This window comes from Nesoenas mayeri (genome assembly GCF_963082525.1).
Source record: "Nesoenas mayeri genome assembly, chromosome: 4".
NCBI lineage: Eukaryota > Metazoa > Chordata > Aves > Columbiformes > Columbidae > Nesoenas > Nesoenas mayeri.
In genome coordinates, this window is record NC_137540.1 from 19873725 (window position 1) to 19891738 (window position 18014).

General features: G+C 37.6%; 1 protein-coding gene across 2 annotated transcripts in view; it reads right to left on the reverse strand.

Annotated features, from left to right (window-relative positions):
* Nucleotides 1–18014, reverse strand: part of INPP4B (inositol polyphosphate-4-phosphatase type II B) — a gene marked incomplete at its 3' end in the record, with an annotated part of 269087 nt that overhangs the window by 175012 nt on the left and 76061 nt on the right. For both annotated transcript variants that reach the window (XM_080343115.1, XM_080343114.1), the window contains exons 4-5: nt 12996–13220; nt 11093–11137 (exon numbers count right to left, since the gene is read on the reverse strand). In XM_080343115.1, the coding sequence (XP_080199241.1) occupies nt 11093–11137; nt 12996–13220 (270 nt within the window). The remainder of the gene's footprint in view (nt 1–11092; nt 11138–12995; nt 13221–18014) is intronic.

Sequence of the window (18014 nt, forward strand, 5' to 3'; positions counted from 1 at the left end):
GGAGAAAGGGTGCCAGTGCCCCTTTGAATTCAACAGAGCACTGGACCAGAAAGAGGTCAGCTCCCGGGCAGAGCCCCAAGTTTCTCATCCTGCCCACCTCCAACAGAGCAGCTACAAACCACAAAAAAGTTGCCAAGTGTCATACAAGGGAGTGCATACAAGCAGACACAAGTCTTCCTCTTGAAGCTCCTCTTGAAGCTGTCCCATCTCACACAGGAACATGTCCAGTGAACAGTTTAAAAAAGGAAGACTTACTAGCAGCAGATGAAGAGGAGACAAAAGGTAGTTTGAAAGGCAATATATTATTTCACATTCATTTGTCCCTGATTCAGGTCACTGTCCACAGTCACTCCAGAAGTCAAGTACACCCCACCAGGAAAAGGGCACTAATTGCCAAACAGTCATCCTCAGTTTAGTTTGTCTTTGATCCAAATTCTTTTATTTGTGAAGAAAAGAGAAAGAGTTTCAACTCAGGTAAAAGTGTCCATTTCAATTGTATTCCTGGCCAACAACACTGCTGCAAATACATATTTAGTGAACATTCCACTTTAAGTTTGCATTTTGCACGCCTTCCCACTGGTAAGCCTTCCCTGTGAGAATATATAGAAAAAAAAATAAACAAAATATTGCATACAAATATACACAAAAAACCCAAAAATTAGCACTAACCAGATATTATCCCATGCCAAGAGCATTCACAAAGCTTTAACTGCACATTTGCTCAAGTCTCTCCAGTCCCAACTCGTTCTTTGCCGACAAAGCAAGACAATCCAGGCTGCTGTTATTATTCTTATCTGAGGCACACTAAAGACACCACAAAGTATTTAACAACAATGAGAGAGTGGAAGTTCCCTAAAACTTCTTGAGTCTGCATAGATGGCAGCAATTCTAAAGTCTAATTTCGACATAATTGTCAAGGATTATGTAGACAACCTGACAAATTTCTAGATCAAGCAACAGATACCTTACTAGCAACATACAGTACAGAATATGACAAGAGTCCATGGCAAACCAATCACTAACAAGCTCTAAGAGGCCTCAAAATCCTGTTACATGACAAATCCCTGACACACAGATCAATGAATCATTTTGTTTGGAAAAGACTCCTTGAGCTTATCCAGTCCTCCCGCCACTCCACCTAATCAAGGTCAGCTACAGCAGGTTTCCTAGGACTGCATCCAGTTGGGTGTTGACAATCTCCAAAGACAGTAACTACACAACCTCCCTAGGCCATCCGTGCCAGTGCTTGAACACCCTCACAGTAAAAAAAGTGTGTGGGGGGGGTTGTGTTCAGATGTAATTTCATGTATTTTAATTTTGGTCCATCGTCTCTTGTTCTTTCACTGGATGCAACTGAAAAGAGTCTGGCTCCTTCACCTTCAGTCTCTCCCAACAGCCATTTAGAGACACTGTGATAACATCCTCCATGAGCCTTCTCTTCTCCAGGCTGAGCAGTCCAAGTTCTCTCAGCCTCTCCTCATATAAAGGATGCTCCGGTCCCTTGATTATAAACATTACTTTTGGCATCCCAACTGATTCAGTCTAATAAATCCAAGACACAAGCCATTTCTCATACCTGCCTAGAAGAAATCCAAGGACTTTAAGGAGCACTGGACAGAAAAAAAAAAATTCAGCCACTGAAACGCAAAACCAAGAATACTAAAAACAGCTCTTAAACACACTTACTGGTATACACAATCTGGTTTTTAAGTAAAAATAAACTTTAAAATTTTAATGCTACCAGACATTGCAGTTTGATGGGAGAAAAACAAAAAACCTTCTACAAGGAGACACAGTGTGCTTTTAAAGGATTTATGAAAATTTAGTTTATTCTTAGTAACGAAGCTGTGGAGTAGACAAACGTTTATTGCTGAAAATATTCTGCAGACACTGTATGCCTTCTAAGTCTACCTGACAACGGCATGGTTAAGGAATTTAAAAAAAAAAATAATTAATAATAATAATCAATTGCATCCTGAATAGTTAAAATGTCAGCTTCCTGGGAAGTAGGGAAAGACTGGAAAAAGACAAAAGTGCCAGAACTGCCTTCCAAATCTCTGTTGTAGGTAAGGAAGTCTTACAGAGCTTTCTATAAGAAAAAAGGAATAACTCATCCTCATTTGGCTTGTTGCTCTCTGTGTATAAATGTCTGCAACAGAAACGACACTCAATAAGGATGTGAAGAGCCCTCTTCTTTCAGACCAGTCTCCTGGATCCACAGAGGAACCAGTCATGCACTTATTATGTATGAGATAAGCACGCAGCCACCAGGTCACACGAGAGCCGTACCTGTGGTCTCACTGGTCACACAGTGCAAGTGCAGGCTCAGTGCCAGTCTCATCTAGGAAGATGCTGCTCATAACAATTCCTTTCATAGCCAAGAACTGCTGGGGAAGCCGCTGTTCTCTCCTTCCCAGCTCAGCCCCTGGACTCACACATACCTCTCCCATTCACTCTGTTCCATCACTCTGGTGCCCCAAAGACCAAAGCTGTAATAGGCAACATGCACATGTATGCAAATATACACCGCACCCCCCACACACCAAAAAAAAAAAAAAACCCAAAAATCAAGTCTTACAGCATGAGATCTAAGAGCTCTTCACAGGAAATATGCTGGGGAACCTGAAGAGTCACTTGAGAGAATGAGGTTCAAAAACTGACCTGGAAAGAGCTCATCGGTTGGCAAGACAAATAGGAGAAAGTACGCATAGCAGGAGGTGTATTTTGGGGGAAAAGCAGGAAGAGAAAGAAAGGTGCCAAAAATAACTTCTCTCTGACTTAATGATCTTCAATTCTACATTCCTAGGAACTAGTTTAAAAATACCTTGGAAACACAAGTTTTCAGTTTCATCAGAATAATTTAAACGTTTACCTGACATTCACCAGAACACCTAACACTTCAGAAGCCAATCATTATGCTTGTAGAAATATTAAAGGACAAATGAAGGTAGCCTACTAAGTTGTTTTTTGTTTTTTGTTTTTTTTTTTAATATCTATGTGCGAAAAATCAGTAAGATAGCCCAGTTTTGCCAGAATTGCATCAAATCTCTATCTACATCTATAGATTATTAAGCAACTCTGGAACCCTTTTCCTAAACTTGCAACAAGACTTAGAAGTTATTATGAAGGTTTCTGATTGCCTTGAGTATTTTACCTCAGAAACTAGAATTCATTCAGGCAAAGCAGCATGAGTATATGTATTGGTAAGGAGTGAGGTAGATAAACTCATGTTAAGAATGAGCTGTTGTAATTAATCTGCTTCCAGTACCCAACCTCACTGGGGAACTGAACTAGCTCTCAACATCACAGAAAATATTACTGTTTTCAGCACAGACACAACCTTATGCCTTTGAAATTTCAGATAGAAGAAATTTTGCAAACTTAAGTCAACATTTATGAATTCTATGAGAAAAATACAAAAGTATCATTTTCAACATCCAGAAGAAACTGATTTTACTAAGCAGCCTATCAATTTTATTTATTTAATATTTGAACAAGAAAGGTCCTTCCTAGTCTTATCTCCTCTTTTTTCCATAGCCTTGTAAATGCAGCAGCTTGCTAACTCCAACAAGATTTCAGAATTTGTACATTTTTGACAGAATTTAATCCTATCTGCTGCATCACTCAAGAACTAAGATGATAAATCCCTGTTTCTCACAATGGTTAAATTAAAAAAGAAACTAAAAAAAAAAACCACACACACACACATACAACCTTTAAATCGTTTAAATAGTTTTTCAAAATTCAAGTATCTACAAAAACTCCTCTCTAAACAGATTAGCCACAGCTATTCAAAACTTATCTCTTGATAAGCATTTATATGAAAGCATGTGTGAGTCACTAGGGTAAAATCTTAATTCTATTAGATTTTAAAGTTTCCCTTAGTCATAGCCTTGATATATACACATTTGTATTTACAAGGCTGCCAAACACTTTCTCCTGGCAGTTTAAATACTACTTTTTTTTTTTTTTCTAAAAAGCAAAAGCTGCCAGAAACAGAGAATTCTTAAATTTAATAGAGCAGAATGCAAGAAAACTCTCTGAAACCCAGTTTGCTCCTGGATTTACTAATCCTGATACCCCACAACATCCTCATACTGATATTACTCACATCAGTGGTTTCTCTATTCCATCATACTGGAATATGCTCCGTCAGTAATGATCTGCTCCCTCATGCTGGTTCATCGTGTGCTCTGACCCACTTCAGAGCAAATAAACATCCCTGCATTTAATGAGCTCACTGTGGTGACTAACGGCTACATGGCATGGTGTAATGTAGAATCTCCATCTCTATAACCTACACAGAAATTGAATTTACACAAGTCATAGTTGTTAATGAATATCATTAAGTTGCAATGGATTCCAACAACTTGAAAATATTTCTGTGACTACTACTGTCAAGAATTCCTTCTTACTGACACAGAAACTGAGTAGATAGCTCACACGGTTCACAAAAATGAGTAATGCTATACTAGATACAATGGGTTGTCAGCTATGAAACAAGTTGTCATATATATGAATTACATACATAGAATAGATACCTATATAACTCTCTATGTATGGATATATAGATATTCTACAAAGGAATATATTTCAACTATAAAATGTTACAGTAGAGACAATTTTTCAGATTCTCTCAATATGTGAGCAGCAGGAAGAACACACTGAACAGCTTCCAGATCGTCATGACTGGGAATTTTTGAGTCCTTGCATATTCAGCGATACAATTAGTACAGATAAATATTTAAGGTTCATGAGAGCATGCCGCTTCTCTAACTGCAATGCAAATGAAGACAATCCCTACGCTAAAGGGATTGAAGGATAGATTTCTGAAATTACAGTAGTGCCTACAGCTACAGATTTGAAAATGTGGCCTAATTATCTAGGACTAAAACTGAGCATATGGGGGCAGAGACAAAAAAACCCACAAAACAAAAAAAACAAACCACACCACACACAAACAAACAAAAAAACCCACCAAAACAAAGGATATGGTTTTTGAAAGGACTCTGGTTTTAAGCTTTTTGGTGGCTTCCCCACTCCCCTAATTTTCTGCTTTTTTCTGATTTTTTTTCTGTGTATACAGAACATGATCTTAAAAGAGGATTTAATATAAGTTTAAAACAGTAGGTTAGCAAACCATGATGATATAACACAATTGTGCATAAAGAGGAGTGCAATATATTCAACTTCACTCAACTCCAGGTGACCCCCTTTTCAATTTGTTCGATATGTGCTACCCTTCCCCATCACCAAACACTGACAAGAGACAGATGACACTATGACATGAAAGCTGATGACCATTTACTACCTTAGAACATTTCCGGAAGATGGTTGCACTTGTTGCCCTACCTGCACTGAAAGGGACTGAAAGTAGCTCAAGTTCACCTGCACAAGGTGGGGGAAAAAGGAAACTACTAAAGGAAACTACTCAAGTTAGTTTAAAACCACAAGTCCTAAGGCAATACCATTCAAAATATACCATCAGTCTACTAGACTGGGCTTGAAATTGCTATCTCTTTTGGAGGATCCTTTCTGTCAAGAAAAAAAGTTCATCCTAACAAAACCTAGTTGCTAAGAATAAAAAGTGTTTACAGCATCATGCTGCAGTACAAAAGTCCCAAAACATGCAGAAGCCAGACAAGTAGTTCCCAAGGAAAAAAGAAGAAAAATTCTTTCTGATCACAATACCTTTTCTACTTCCTTAATTTCTTCTATATTAACTTATCTTTCATCTATTTTGTTGTTGAAGAAACAACAGCTAACATCCATCAGTGAAACTAGGAAAAAATCCTGTCTAGCTAGTTTGGTGGAACATGACATTTGTGTGGGACCAGAACAAATCCACATGAAATTCAGCAAGCCGTTTCAACAGAAAACAATGAAATGTAAAAATAAACAACAACAACAACAAAATAGACACACCAACCCACCATTTATTTTTATATTTTTGCTAATATTTTTCCTAACATGGTCAACACTTTTTTCAAGGGATAAACACCCTTCAGCATAAAGCAACACTTTGAGATTTACTCAAAAGTCTGATGATGAGTACTTTTTTAAAAATTTGGTTAGCAAAACCAAGTATCCATTATTCACCAACTCTTGACATGATGAAACAGAAGGACAGCTGAGTTAGATGGAAACATTCTACTAGAATCAGGACTTTGACTCCAAGTTTGTGGAGTGGATAAGAAGAGGATTTCTGTTGATCACTCTTTTAAGAAAAATTGCTGCTGGTAAAACTCCAGATTATGTTTCAGGATTGAAAAAAATCATTTAGTCATGGTCTTTGCGCAGCACTGGTGTACAACTTAGGTTCAGTATGCAGAGCTGACTCTGCTTCAAGACCTTTTCCAAGTGATGCCATCACAGTATTCCTTTGGGAAAAATAGGACACTCAAGGATAAATACTTCTGCATTTACAGCTAGACAGCTCTTGTATAAACTCACCATTTGGGAAAAAGAAAAAATAGCCCTGAAAATTTTAATATTGTATTTTTTCAACTCTCAGTGAAACTTGCTATGTGTATTATTGAATGAGATTTTGTGAAAGGACATAACTGTGAGATTTACGTTATTCTATACCTTCAGTAGTACCTAGATTTTATGCAACAACAGGACAGTCCATTGAGTTTCACTGCCCTAACATACGTCTCCATAAACAGAAAGCTTTTGGAGATGTTAGACAGGTACTCTCCATGCCTGAATATGCCTACAACGTGTGCAGAGGCATCCCTTTCTATACAGTTATCTAGATTATTATACTACACCCACAACTCTAAGATCTCTTGCCCTGTCTTGCTGTCTTCATATATCTAATCAACTAGACAAATTTGAAAACACTGAAATGTGTCAAAAGGAATTCCACTGGACATCAAGGGAATAGTAAACTTTCCTTTTAGACTATCTTTTAAAATGTATTTCTCCACATTAACATCATCTGAGCTCTTTGGCTACCAACTGTTTCTTCTGCCCCGTTCACTCATTTTTCTGATTATTGCATTTTCCATGTGTTGCTTTATCAGTTCAGCACCAAGTAAATGCAAATACCTTTAGAGGTGCAAGATAGTAAAAACTTCACAATAACATTGATTCATAGGCATAATATAATTTATTTCCCCACAGTACTACATAATACTTCAGCTAACTTCACAAAGTAGCTACACTGGAATCAATGTGAAGTCCGGGACCTACAACATATTTAGTTAGATCAAGGACATTTTAAAGAAGCAACCAAAAACAGTAACTCCAAAATAAACATCTATAAAAGAGCTAACCCTGTCCACTTAAAAGTCATGGGAAAGATTCTTCACTTTGCTGTTTGTTACATCTGTTTTCTATTTAGCACTCTGCACAGACTGGAATGTGCTACTGCCTAGTGCTTCATCAAACAGCATGTGCAACAGAATGACTTGAAAAGGCAAACAACAATAAAAAGTTTGGAAAGTAGAATTTCCCAACAGTTACAATGTTCAAAAACCAGCCATATTTCCAAAGAGTCATCAGGAATACAGACAAACCAAAACCAAAGCAAAACCAAACCACCTTAGTCCTTAGTCTAAAGGAAGTTCTGATTCCAAAATAAGGAATGTTACAAGATCAGGTACGCTCCCAAAAATGCTGAGAGTACTGCAGTGGAGAGCTGTAATTCAGAAGAGTTTTATTGTTTGCTTCAACCTCGGAGAAAAAACAAACAAACTTTACAATACACTTTATAATAAAATAAAAAGGTGGCAACATTTTGGACATTTATAAAGATAACACTTTTCAGAGTGTTACAGATACGAACGCAGCAAGTTAGCTACCACAGCAGAATACAAGCCTCCAGCAAGTGTTTTTAGTAACATTATTTCAAAATTTAGTTATTAGAATTTCCAACACTGAAGAGCAGCATTTAGATATACTGTCCCTAAGTAAAAGTCATATATTAGGCAAGACTCAAAAATCTATATTCTGTTTCAGTTACTGGTGAGTTCTATTTCTTAATGTTATTTATTGACCAACTAAGACAAATTATAAAGTACAGTTATGTGATAACTGATTATTTTTTTTACATAGTTAAAAGCACATGTACCGTAGCTGATATAAGCAAATGTCTATTAGTATACATATTCCAAATAATGTTTGAATCTCTCTGCTACTTAACTAATAAACTATAGTTTATATAATACATATGAGGAAAATTACAGCTACAAGCCATTCCTTCAGGGACAGAGACCAGTTCTATGGGTTATTAACTGTTAGGCCTGTCTTCCAAATTCTAAATGCCAAAGACCAGTCTAATCGAGTTGAAAGTCTCTACAGAGCATTAGGATTCCTTTACCTAAGTCAGGCACACACCACAGCTGTGTGGTTGCTTGCAGCAAGCCTCTCATTCTCGTGCCCTGGTTCCCCTCACAAACAGGTCTTGGGAGTCCCTAGTTATCTAAAGCTAACGCCAAGTCTTTAATTTGACATAAACCAAGCCTTCAAAAGGCGAGATCAGCCAAGCAATGCCTTTGGCCTGCCCACAGCCATGGACCAGCTCTCTGGCTCAGCTGGCATGGCAAAGGCAGAGCTTGTTTCGCAGATGCACAGACCAGCCTGCTGGAGCACAACTTCCTTCCAGTCTTACAAATCACCAGGCAAACAGCACAGGCGGCGTCTTGATCGGCTGGCCTTGCAGGAGGTATTTCAACTGTCTGGTCGGGCCCAACAGCACATGCATCCTTACCAGCTGAACTGTTCCTGCCTCACTTCTCAACAAGAGGTGTCTGGGTGTCTGCTGTGTGCACGTATGTTCGTACACATACAAGTAGCACAGCGGTGGTGACTGGGGGGGCTGGAGCTGGGAAGTGTTGGCATGGGCCTTTTTATGTTCCAGTAGGAAGGATAACTGTTATGATAAATTGAAGTCTTCCATGGACCAGTCAGTTGCTGAAGGTAGATTCCTCCAATGCAAATTTGTTGAGCTTAAATATTTAGTATTATTTTAGAATCACAATACTAAGAATCAGATTTACATAGTTGCCTACACTGCCAAATATCCCTGACTTATGGCATTGCCCAGGAACATCAGTCAAAATGAGAGGTTTACACCATTATTTGTTACCTGAACAGCAGCAGAAGTCAATGTATGAGATCACTCACAGAGTGCAACGACCCAATCAATAATGCTGCAGGACAAACCACAGAACATAAATTCCTACCAGAAACAACTAAATGCAAAACACAAAATACTCACACAGTGAGTGAACAGAGCTCAGTCCAGCATGAGCCCAAACAAGTCCAAAAATGACTTTACATTGTTTTTACACTTCTGCCCACTGGCATTATTTATTACTAAAAGCAACTTCTCCTCAACTACAGCTCACCTAATTTGCAGTCACCACCTGTAACACCTTCCTCCCTCTTGTACACCACACTAGGTCCATTCTGGGAGCTGTTTGTTGCTGGAGTATAGCAATTACCAGCCATATCTAAATACAACAAACACACTCACAAACTACTCAGCAAATTTTCAGTAATGTTATAAGTATCCAGTTCTTGAAAGGCATACAGGTATAGCTACCCAGATATAGTTAAGGGAATCTAGAAATCGTTTTGTCAGACATAATTGCATCTGCCCCAAAGAGCACTTTAGGGTATCAGCTTTTAATTGGCATAGTTACAGCAATGCAAAAGCCAGGTAAAACCCAGTTCAAAGGACAGGGTCAGAAAACAGTCTACCATGATGGAACAAGCAGGACATGTCACCAATGCCATCATGTTTGCTGTGTTGGGGGGTTTCTAAGTTCTCCAAAGAGTGGAGATTAATTTTTATATAATACCTTGCTTACGAATGCCTCTTTTCCTCTCTCATATACACACATGCTTTTGCAATAGATGTTTTAAAGTGTTTCGATCAGAGCAGATCTAACAGATACTGAATAGCACTGAGTAAAAGTTTCTCAGTGTACAGATATGCAACATGAAATGCAAATGAGCAGGTTATATGCATGCAAAAATCATAAATTGCACAAGTTTGGATCATTTAAGAATGCATGCACCATATAGCATCAGATATTTCAAAAGATACATTATTTGTAACTGTGTTATTTTACCATATACAGGAGCCAGGAATAATCAACTATACCTACCTATTGTTACCCCAATTTCTGTTGTGGAATTATTGTATTTAGTGCTTCAACAGCAAATAATTATTTCACTCTTTCAAAAGCTTCAAATTCAAAGTTTTTGCACCGAAAGAACAATGACAGAGTTGTCAATTTTCCTTCCTAAATGATACAGTTTGGGTTGCAAATGTTGTACACTTTAATCTTTTACTACCAATACATGATCATTCAATTAGCTTGCTTGACTTACTGAGCAGTCTTAATCATGCTGTATACCTCTGAACAGAGAGGGTAGCTTGAGTCAATAGAACATCTCCTGAAAATAAGTTCTCTTATACTATATAGCAGAAGTGCCAAAGTCATTTTCACCGGGGGCCACATCAGCGTCACAGTTGCCTTCAAAGGCCGAATGTCATTTTAGTCATAAAGACATTCAGCCCCTTGAAGGCAACCATGAGGCTGATGTGGCCTCCCGGTGAAAATGACTTTAGCAGCTCTGCTATATACTACAGTAATATATAGTCCTCATATACCAATTACTTATACGAAGTATAAAAGAGAAAATCAGTGAACACACTGACTCTTCCCTATGAAATAATAATCAACACTTTTACTTAAAAGCTTGTTCTAAAGGTACAGCAATTTTATCTGAATAAAATATCTTTTAAAAACTTCACCTCTTAAATGTCTTACCTCAAATCAGTAATATTTCATAAACAACATCCACAAAGCTACTAGGCAGATTTTCAGCTTGGTAGAGCAGCATACCATTAGAGAACTCAATAGACCTTTAGTCATTTCAGCCAATTCTGAATCTAAAGCCAGCATATCAAGAACAGGCACAGGCACACTTCCTACTTAAAGGAACCAGGGTTCTATTCTGTTTTAAACAGGTAACATGTCGCATTGTATAATACGACGTATATATATATATATAACTTTTCACACACACGAGCCATTGCAATTACAAGGAGAAGTCAAAAATAGTATCTTACCAAGACTGAACTCCAGCTTTGGCTCATTTGCAGTTCTCTGAATACCTTTTAAGATTAAGAAAAAGAAATATTAGAAATAATCTGATTTCAGTGACCAGCTTTTCAATACATAGTGAAAGTTTCATGTGCCTCATTCATATCTCTACCTACCTGCGATTATCATCAGAATAATATTTTATGTTACAAACTCATAGTGAAATAGACCTTTGCATGAAATATGTGCCTGAAGAAAAAGATGACTTTTGAAGAAAACTTCTGTCTTTTTAATATAAACTTTCTATTGCTGGGAAAGGAAACTAAATTTAAAAAAACAAACATACGCAAACCACACCACCACACCACCACACAAACCACAAACCCACATACAGATTTCATGGATGGGAACCTTTAAGATTTTTCAATTGTAACAACTAACTATTTATCTGTTGGAAAAATAATAAATCTAACAGCTCATTTTTAAGTAAGTATGTCATTGCATTAAAAATGGAAACAAAAAACATGGTGTGTGAAAGTATGTAAATCAGGTTAATCAGTAAATATATCATCATGTTATTGACCTACATATAAACTGCAAAGCAACAAAATCAACTTTTTTGTTGAAAAATAGCACATTAATTCCTTTTTTTTCCACATACCAAGGACAAAAGTAGCATTTTAAAACCCTCTATTGGGGAATTGTGTTCCAGTGCATTTTTTACTGCAAGTGACGATATTTTCTTAGTGTGCAATGATAATGGAGTGAACCATAAAGCCGCAACAGGAGAAACAGAAAAGATAGTTACATAACACTAAGTTGTTCACCCTCTGCAGGAAGTAATTGAATCACAACTACAGTATCAAGGAACCTTGTAGAAATTAAACTGTCTCCTGTTGACATTTATGTGTTTACTCCACTGACTATTAAGTATTTGCCAGTGTTAAAGAAATTAGTCCGATGGGAACAACCAAGCTGATATATGAACTGGAATGCAAGATTTCTGATTGTTTGTTTTAAAAACAACCAACCAAACAAAAAAAACCCCACCACAAACAAGCAAACCTAAAACCCACACACAAACAAAAAAACCCAACACAACCTACACATAAACACCAAAATATATAGCTGTTCTTGCTCCATGAAAGCTTGATGTTGCTGAATAGGTCTGGTTTCACATTGTTCTCATTACCATTGCTAATCATTCAAGTCTATGCAAGAAAAGTTACAGCTGCAATGCTTAGAAAGGCCTTGGTCAGAAAAAAAACCACACTTTTTTTTTTTTTTTTTTTTTAATGGAATTCTAACACTTCTAAGTTGAATTCTACCACTAGCAGAGTCAGTATACTGGTCTAGAACAACTTTATAAACATGCTGGATACAGACTTGGTCAAGTAACTGGACAAATGAAAGTCAGTGCATATCAATGCAGTGTAGCCCAGGCTTGAGTGCACCAAGCGTGACTCAATGTATGACCTACGTGCTTTCAAATCCCCAGAGTGCTTTTATATGACAAAGAACAATTATGTGATACTACTTTAAGTATTGCTAAAGCCTTATATATTTACCAAAGTTATCAGGTTATATCTTAAAACAGTATCCCACATGTTCATATAGAGAAACAAAAGAAGAAAAGAATATTTTTAACCAAACAATTAGTAAGTCTTATAAAGAAAACAAATCAGAGAAGAAAAGTTGGAAACACAGTAATCCCATATTTATTCCCCTGAAGGTTATCTGCAACCATCAAAATATGTCAGGTAATGATATTTAAAGATTATCTGCATCAATTTACTTCCTCTGCAACTGCACTTTGTCAAGCAACAAGTTAAAAAGCATTATGTACTCCATTTGTGATACTACCTGTACTGTTACAGATAGTAGGCCATTTTTATTGCAGCACTCAGTAAAACGAGTATATACACTTACTTGTAAAGTGTGACTCTCCTAGACTGTCTACTTGGGATGAAGGGAGAAACTGTTGTGCTTCATCTGATGATCTCTCCTCTTTGATTTCCATGATCAGCCTCCGGAGCTGCTGAATTTTGTTCCGCAAACCTTCCGAGTTTGCCTCTCCCAGTGCCACTGCCCAAGATTCACAGTCTGGCCTTGATGCAGCTTCAAGGTAAAGATCTGGCTCTCCACTCTGAAACTCTGCACTCAGAAAATATAAACATGGGGTTTAGGAACTCTGATTCAAAAGGAGGATCATGAAAATATTAATGTCATACACACACACAATTAAAACCACCACACACACATTCCTTTTCATGGCCACAGAACCACGGGCTCCATCTACCTCTTGAATAAAAGCCCTGTTTTTTCATATTCTGTGCAACGCTAAGTCTATCCACAGAGTGATTCCAAAAGCAATTAACATACTGCTGAGCCAGCTGGTCGAATCAAACCAAAATGGGAAATCCTTTTCCGTACAGATTCTGCAGCCAACAGGCAGCTATCAGAGCTGCTACCTTGAACCAGAAACTGATTTAGCAGGGGTAGCAGACATGGTTCTGACAGATAGTGGGATTCACCATGAAGAATGTGTTCACCATGTCTTTTATTAGAGCTCTCCTTTGTGTTCAGTCTCTCCTGTTGTAGTCAAATATGACTCAGGAAATTCAGAATAACTTTTATTAAAGATAAATGAGCAAAACAGCGCTAGGCAGCCAGGGAGTCACTTCTCCACCCAAGGCACGCCAACTGGTTACAGAAGAAAAAGTGTTTTTATACTGTCTGTAAGTACACACTCCCGATCTTCTTCCTGATTAGTTAGTTCCCCATGAGCACACAACATCTTTCCCGCCAAAACTTGCAACATTTTCCCACCAAAACTCCCAACAACAGAATACGATAAACTATGGCGGTTTAACATCTACATAACTCAGTAAATCGTTAACCACTAACATATTCCTGGTTTGATTAGCAAATTTACTTTAGTTATGCAGTTTATAACACTCCTTCATCCTTGCCAGGACACTGCTCACCAATATATGCAGATAATTTAGCATGGCATTGCTCCTCTGTGAAGATGCAACAGGTTATGTGTAGAAGCTTCTGACCTCATTACTATCACTCTGTTGCCTGCTGTTCTGCCTCAAGTCTAATTGTTCAAAGAAGTTTCCTAAGAACAGAAGTAAAAAGGTGGGGGGGGGGGGGGGGGGGGGCGAAGCTGAAGCTCCCATGGAAATACAGGTAAGTAGCAACAGTCAATTGTTTGATTAGAATTAGCACAGGAAGAAAAAAACCACCTCTTAGGCATTTACAATTCTGCAATATAGATGGCTTCACCAAGTCACTAATTCAATGTGACACACACTGAGAAGAACAAACTGGGAAAGAAAGAAAAATAAATAAAAATAAATCAATGTTTCCTTAAAAGAAGTTACCAACTGATTTAGAAACATAAAACTCTATAAAACACCTGTGCTATGGTATTAATAATGGCTGAATTATTTCGTTGGACATCAAAATCTTTATGACCTAAATAAGCCATAGATCACATTGCTGGATGGAAGAGAACACTTAAATGTTTTCATACTTAGTACAAAAATCCAAATAACACAGAGAAGTTTTTTTTCAGTGCAAAGCAAACTTAAATTCCCTTTTGCTAACTTGAGGATCTAACCCTGCGCACCTACCCACATATGTTATTGCAAACCAGTTTGCAGTTCATAAACTGAGCATCTGCCACTAACAATTAACTCTGCCTTTACTGTCATAGGGGGAACAAAAGATGCAAACTTGAAGTCTGGAAGCCTCTTAAAACTGTACTAGCACAAATCCCAGTAGAGGTGGGACAAGTTTTGTGTCTGGGGGTGGATCTAAGAAAATTTAAATGTGTGGCTGCAGCTGCTGCTAAGAATGCTGGATAAGGTTTCACAGACCAGTTGGACTATAGCATTCATGAGGAAAGACTGGGAAGAAGAGCAGAAAGCCAGGGAACATCTTTCTGGCTTCACAGGCAATTTTAAAAGTGCTAATAAGGTTTTGAACACTTGCCTCCAGCTCTGGCTCAGGCAGAAAACAAGATATTCAGTTCTTGAGAAAAGAACATTCAAAATTTGAGGGAGCTGCAGATGTTCATCAGATCCTTATTTACACAAAAAATACATACTTTTCTTGAGTGACTAAACCTGAAAAGGCTGAGCTTTACTGTTTATCAAAGATGGATTTGGAAACACAGACGTTTCAGCTGTAAGCTCTTGTGTGGTCTGCTGCTGCAGCTCAGCCAGGAAGGCAGTAACCCTCAAGCAGACCGGTAATTAGAAGAGCTGATAACTTTTCTGTTGCTCCAGTTAGATCTACAATGGCATACTTGACTACTCCCTTCTGTCACTGACTCCAGTGATTCAGAAGTTTGTTCTTATTTCATAGTATTTTGAACCACCAGTGGAAAAAAAACAGAAAGGAGGCATGCAGTCAACCAGCATCAATACCAAATTAACCAGCAGTCATTAAAGTTAACAAAAAAACAAACAAACAAACACACACCACAACAAACAGGCAGGCAAAAAACCTATTTGTATGATTCAGCCTTTAAAAGCACAGCAAATTTTAATAGAAGCAGTACAGCCAATAATACACCTCAGCCAAGGAAAGAGTGTCAGACAAACAAGCCAACGCTTAACCAAAATACAAATATATCGTGTTCTTTTCTTTTTTGCTCTTTATTTTTAAATGTAAATAGGAACAGTGATCTTGCCTTGAAATATCCTACCCATAGTCAGATAAAAAACATCTGCTTTGAGAGGAAATCAGTGTTTTGCAATTGAAATCATGCTATTTGTATTTACCTCTTAACTGTGAAAATCAGACTGCCAAGCACAAAAAGCAGAGTGAATCACCCTTAATATGCATGGAGCCAGAAAGGGAGAGTGAAATGCAGTAGGAGTCGGCATAATTCACTGTATTATGATCTAACAGGTGCCATTTTTGAGATGTGGATATTCATTCTAAACTATCACTTCAAAACACTACGGTCTGCTATATTTAGATCTTCGGAGTACTCTGACAACTAGGTTAAATTCTGGAAAGCATATGAAATTATCTGGAAAATACTCATCACTGCAAATGCAGAAAGTTTTATTTTGCAGATTGAACAGTTGGTAAGTTATATATTTCATATACTCTTTGAGTGCATGCTATGTTTAGTTACAACAAGATCACATACTAGAAGAAACAACGTCCAAAAATGCATATGGGCAAAAATGTCTGTTACAATAAAGGAGCACACAGGTTTATTTGTATAAATATATTTCATAATCTCTTTCCTTTTTTCTCCAGCTTGTCATATTGACTCTTATTTTAAATCGAATAAATACTGCAAACACTAACAAGCTCAGAAACTTAATTTCAAGTTTCAGTAGGGAAACAAAACTTAGTTGAAATGAGTCTTTCTGAAAATAAAACCGATAGACCCACAAATGTAATGAAGACCTCAGCTGAGCGGCAGATATCAGAATTATATTTGTATTGAAACATCCTAAACACAGCAGTATTCATGGGTGGACAAAAGCACTTTATAATTAAGGAGTTACTGTAGAAAACACAAATACGCAAGCATTTTTTGTTATGCTCTGTTATTGCCAACATGAGTTACCATGAGATACCTTTGAAACAAAAAAACAACACTGACCTTTTGAGTATATTTACTATTGACTTCAACAAGTTCAGTTCTTTATCTGGTATGCATCCCTAGTTTTACTGTTATGATTTTTGAATGAGACGACATGTAAGATTTAAGAACATACAACACTAAGAAAATTTTCTGGCTCCTTGGGAATCTGCAATAGCAGCACAGGAAGTTTCCCCTTAATGCTGCACATCCCCAGTGGGGTTTCAGGTTCAGTGGCATAAAGCCAAGGAAGACATTCACACAGTTAAACACAATGATTTTCTTTGCAAAACAAACATTCAACTTACTAGCGCTAAATTCAAAGCAAAATAGGACATTGTTCTATCTTTATCTCTTTTTCTTCTTGAACTGAAAAAGGTCTACATAGCTGTATCTTTTTTTTTTTTGCTTGCATAAACTCAAAAAATAGAACAAAAGGAAAGATTTTGAGAGCAGACTCTGGGATATTGATGTAAGCCACACTAACCTGATACTGTTCATCCTGACAGTGTATTTGTGTGTATCTAATCAAAAACAGTATCTAAATCAACACTTGTACAAAGTTTAGTCCTCGGCTTTTTCCAAGATATCTCATTTGTTTCCTGGAACCTAGTATAGTGTCTAAAAGCAAGATTTATACTACTGTACTACTTACATTTCTACAAAAGCAAATCTAAAAATGTGTGAAGCTGGACGTACTCTTCATATTTGCCATTAAACACTATTATGCAATTGCAATCAATAACCAGTATCGAAACATTTCTTCTCATATCTCCACACTGTTAGTTCAGTTTTGAATTGCCCTGTTGAAAGGTCACAGCTACCAGCCTCAGGAGGGATTAAAAGAAAAAAAAAATAAGAAGGCCAAGTATTACTAATTCTGATGCATGGAGTTGTTGATAAATGTTAGCACTGGCACTCTGTGGGAATGGATTCTGTGGCAGAGCATTCTGCGTTTGCTCTGGAGCAGGTGGATGTAGCACTTGGGACTACACAAACTCACATCCACTCGGGCAGTAGTGTTGCTATCACACACCTCAAAGTTTCGCAGTCCAGGAACTGCTGTGCTTCCACAGTGTATAACCACATTCAAACTTCCCTTGACACACAAAGTGGGCAGAAATAGAGGCATCACTTACATTGACATTACAAAAGGCTACTGTGGTCCAGTGGCCACACTGTTTCAGGCACTTTCTGAACTGGAGATCCCTCACTGGCAGGTGCTTAGAGCCCTTCCAGCAGCTTTGCCCACGTTGCTGCCTTTCCATATTTCCGTATTAGAGACTCAAATGGAGGCAAGAACCGAGGAAGCAGACAGCAGAAAGCAAACA